General features: G+C 35.4%; 1 protein-coding gene across 1 annotated transcript; it reads right to left on the reverse strand.

Moving 5' to 3' along the window:
• Nucleotides 1–507: 507 nt before the first annotated feature.
• On the reverse strand, nucleotides 508–4,461 carry LOC114915674 (disease resistance protein Roq1). Its single transcript, XM_083061919.1, has 4 exons — nucleotides 3,732–4,461; nucleotides 2,510–3,623; nucleotides 2,125–2,406; nucleotides 508–1,899 (listed from the first exon to the last, which is right to left on the reverse strand). The coding sequence occupies exons 1-4, from the start codon at nucleotides 4,220–4,222 to the stop codon at nucleotides 1,333–1,335; spliced, it is 2,454 nt and encodes an 817-aa protein (XP_082918045.1). The 5' UTR covers nucleotides 4,223–4,461; the 3' UTR covers nucleotides 508–1,332.
• Nucleotides 4,462–4,661: the final 200 nt, after the last annotated feature.

A 4,661-nucleotide genomic window follows, 5' to 3' on the forward strand; every position in this document is an offset into this window, starting at 1 on the left:
ATCCTCAAGCAAAATGGCTCGGGGCTCAAGAACTTCGTCGGATCAACTCTCCGAGTGATTTCTAGGGCAGAACACTGCTCAAAAACCCCAGAATACTCAAGGAGAGGGTTCAAACTATGTTGAAAAGTGTGGAATGACGTCCAATTGACGTCATATTTATAGGGAATAGGCGCAGTACGGCCTACAGGGCCAATACGGCCGTATTGAAATTTTTGAACTTCAATACGGTCGTATTGGGGTTCAATACGGTCGTATTGAAAGTCAGAAATTTCAATACGCCCGTATTGAGTTCGCAGCGGTCGTATTGAAGTGTCAATACGGTCGTACTGACTTCAGTATGGCCGTATTGAAGCTTCAATACGGCCGTATTGAGTTCAGTACGGCCGTATTGGGCTTTTTCCCTCCACTTCTTTATTTTGAGCTATTCTAAGACCTCTGGACCTACAGAGAACCCTCCTAGGGCCTTCGAGGAGTCCTTCTGGCTGATTATCCTTCAGTCTTCGAGAGTCTTCAAGCTTTATTTCCGACCCGGACAATTTTAGGGGTCTACAGCTGCAGATGGTTTCTCATACATGTCTGATAGTGTCTTCATCAGACTTGCAGTTGTCTTTTCATTGACGATGTTGAACGCGACATTCTTGGCCAATATGTCAGCCTGATCACGCCAAGAGCCTGTCGATCTAGCAAGTTCCACTCTTCATGTTTCATATCGTCTGGCTTCTCCCCTATTAAGGGTTGATATAACTTCTTTTGATACAGATAGTCCTCTATCTGCATCTTCCAGAAGCCGAAGTCTTTACCATCAAACTTCTCTATCTTCACCTTCCCTTCTTCTAATGCCATTGCTCTGCTGCTGAGAAAAGCTCTTGCTCTCTAAACTGAGACTCTCTCCTCTTAAACCGAGGAATTCTGAGAAAAGCTCTCACTCTCTAAACTGAAGATTATTCTTTTCTGTTGTGGAAGATCAGATAAAACTGCAACCACAGAGCATACTAAGAATACTCTCCTCTCACTCTCTAAACTGAAGATTATTCTTTTCTGTTGTGGAAGATTAGATAAAACTGCAACCACAGAGCATACTAAGAATACTCTCCCGAACCTAGAGCTCTGATACCAGTTGTTAGGCAACTGGCATTAAAAGAGAGAATAAAAGGATAGAAGAGAGAAATAAACAATACTAAGAGTATTTGTTTTTGGTGTATCTTAAACCTTACAAGGTGCCTCTATATATATAGCATAAGGAAGATGCAAGCATTACAAACTAAGTGATGTGGGACTTAATAAGTAAGTTAAACTAAACAATGTGGGACTACTTCAATTTTAGAACTTAGACTACACACTTAACAATAAATCCCCATAATATGCGCCAGATTTATTTTTTTTGGTTGTTGGAAGCTCAGGCAAATATTTCAGCTGCTTGCAGTGCTGCAAATTTAAATGATGAAGATTGGAAAGCTCCTTGATGGTAGTAGGTAGTCTCACGAATTTGTTCCCCCCCAATTTTAAGGTTTTTAAAGACAGTAAGCTCCCAATAGCATATACAGAAGAGGATGTTGATAATTGGATAACACTTGTATTTTTATCAACGTTCTCCAAATGTTCTGCCTCCTTTGGTTTCTTTATCAGACGCTTATTGAGTAATTTTGAGCAGCCTGAGAGATTTAGCATCTCAAGAGATTTGAGTCCAAAAATGATATTCAAATTGTGGAAAAGATTTTTACAATCTTCCAAAACTAGACAAGCAAGTTCTCTTAAAATACCGATGGATGGGTGGATTCGCGTAATATTTATGCATTTTATAAGAAAAAGACTCCTAAGACGAGGAACTCCCATTAAGTCTGGCATCTCAATAAGATTTTTGGAGTAGCTAAGATCTAGATGTATCAAATTAGGCAGATGCTGTAAAAGAAACAAAAGAAAGAAAGTTATAATCCATCATTTAAATTTTCATTTCTTTGGCAAACAGAAAGAAAAAACGATAATCCCTTTCTTGTTTTGGATAGCAGGAGAAAAAATCAATGACATTTAAGTTTTCTTATGATTCTTTAATTATGTTAATATATATAACTTATCTTTTTCTGTTTATTTAAATATAAATAAAATTGAAAACCAATAATATAGTACCTTTGTGCCTTTCCATAATTGTTTGAGATTGCTATGATGCAAGATCAATTCTATTAGATTATCCGGATGAAAATTTGATGGCAAACAAGTTGAAGGATATCTTTCCCAAGATAGATATCTTAATTCATTAGAAAGATAGTTTAGACTTCCCTTAGAATTAACATCGTCAAGTATGAGCAACTTGAGATGCTTCATTTTTGATATAGCATTCACTGGTATTGTTGTTTCCAAATGCACTTCATGAAATTGGTCAATAATTATGGCTTCAAGATCTTCGGCTTCCTAAAGAATTGCAAAAAAGGAATGAATAATGTTAGATTGCTTAATAATTTATATATTTTGAAAAAATGGTAGCATAAGATTTTACATTGAAAATCTATTTTACCTCATTTTTTATCATGACGTTTTGGAAATCCTTGATGTCCCATAACCTGCTCCACTTTCTTGGTTCATTGGGTGATTTTTCCCGAACAATACTTCTCCCCAACTCTTTCAACAAGTCGTGCATTTTAATCCCCTCATCATTATCACAAGTTATGAGTGATTTCTCAATGAGAACTTTCATGTCAATATCAGGAAAAAATCCACGATACCATAGAAGTTGTTTTACTATTATGGAACCTCGACGTTGAAATCTATTACCAAAGAAACAAGCAATATCTAAAATTATTTCTTTTTCTATTTCTTTCAATCCATCAAAACTTATTCGTAACACCTCCATAATATTTTTGTTTGGATATTCTTTTAGTCTAGCCAATGCACTTCTCCACTCATAAACATCTCGACCAAACAAAAATGAGCCTAACACTTTAATTGCTAAAGGAAGGCCATCAACATATTTTAGTACATCATAGGTCAACTCTTCATAATCATTCAAAATATCATCAGATTTGAAAGCTTTTCTACAAAATAATTGAAGAGCTTTATTTGCATTCAACAATTGAACATTGTAAACTTCATTCACCCCATAATTTCTTAAGATATGACTATCTCTAGAAATTATGAGGATTCTACTCCCTACACCTAGATATTTAGGATGCAAAGCCAATTTTTCCAATTGTTCATCTTGATCAACATTATCTAGAACAATAAGCACCTTTAAGTGGCACAACCTAGTTCTTATCAACAAGATTCCTTGGTAATGATTGTTTATCTCAACATTACCTTGATTTAGAGCTTGACAAAGAAGTTGTTTTTGTGCAACCACGGGTCCAAACTCCCCATAAATTTTGCTTACATCATCAATGAAACAACAAGCATCATATTGATGAGAGATTTTATAAAATAAAGTCGTAGCGAGTGCTGTCTTTCCTATTCCACCCATCCCACTTATTCCTATTACTCGAACAACTTCATTTGCATTTAGATCTACAAGTTCCTCTAGTTGTTTTACACGAGAGTGCATATCAACTAAATCATCTCCAAAATTCAAAATTTGATTATGACCCAATAAGTTGATTACCTCTTCAACAATTTTTTCTATTTCTTCATGTTGTAGCCTGAAAACCAAAGTGGAGCAAAAACATTGATGCATCACTAAGGGTGAGACTTAAAAAAAAAAAAAAAAAACTATATATATAATACAAAAAATATGGCCAGGCACTTACTTATTCAGTACATCCCACCCACAACGGTTGGCAATTGCCTTCATAGCTTCCCTCCATTTTTTTACCATTTCCAAATCATCTCTAAAGCTTTCTTCGTATTCGGCAAAAGCTTTTTGAAACTCTCCACTTTGTTTTCGAACTTCAGAGGGAGTGACATCATAGAAAATAGGAAGAACACTTTGACCTGTTTCTTTAACCCAATCAACAATCATTGTCAACTCTTTCAAGCACCATGAGGATGATGCATAATTCTTTGAGAAGACAACAATGAAAAGACGTGATCGTTTGATTGCTTGCATGAGCTCAGGTTCCAAGAGTTGCCCTTTATTGATATTTTGGTTATCTCTGAAGGCAACAACACCTTTCCTTCGAAGAGCAGCAAAAAGATGATCAGTGAAATTATTACGAGTATCCTCACCTCTAAAGCTCACAAAAACATCAAAATTCATTGTGCGTGATGAAGAACCGCTGTTGTTGGTTATGCAAGCCATTGCAGAATTTGAAGATTGAAAACTCACTTGCTGAAGATAAAGTGTAATGTAATGAATAATAGACTCAAGGCAGTTGTGGGAGGACTAATCTTTTTATAATAAATGACAAAATGCGTAGAAAGTTTATGTAAATCACTCGAAGACGTGTTTTAAGGAGAACAAGAGTCATTGCGCGGAACCATATATTAATATAAATATTGATTAATAAATTGTTGTTGTAACTTTTCAATGAAGTTAAATTGAAATTCTTGCTGAGCCAAGAAACTATAACGCATTTTCTTCTCAGTTTCTCTTGTACCTGTCAACTGTAATTAATATTTTATTTTTGAAAAAACTAATAAAAAAAACAAAAAATAGCACGTATGTTGGAAAGAAATTGAAGAAGAAGGCGTCAACGGCATCAGCATGAGTATGATATATTGTCCTTCACCTTCATGGT

Source organism: Cajanus cajan, chromosome 8, assembly GCF_000230855.2.
Source record: "Cajanus cajan strain Asha chromosome 8, NIPB_CcT2T_4, whole genome shotgun sequence".
Lineage (NCBI taxonomy): Eukaryota > Viridiplantae > Streptophyta > Magnoliopsida > Fabales > Fabaceae > Cajanus > Cajanus cajan.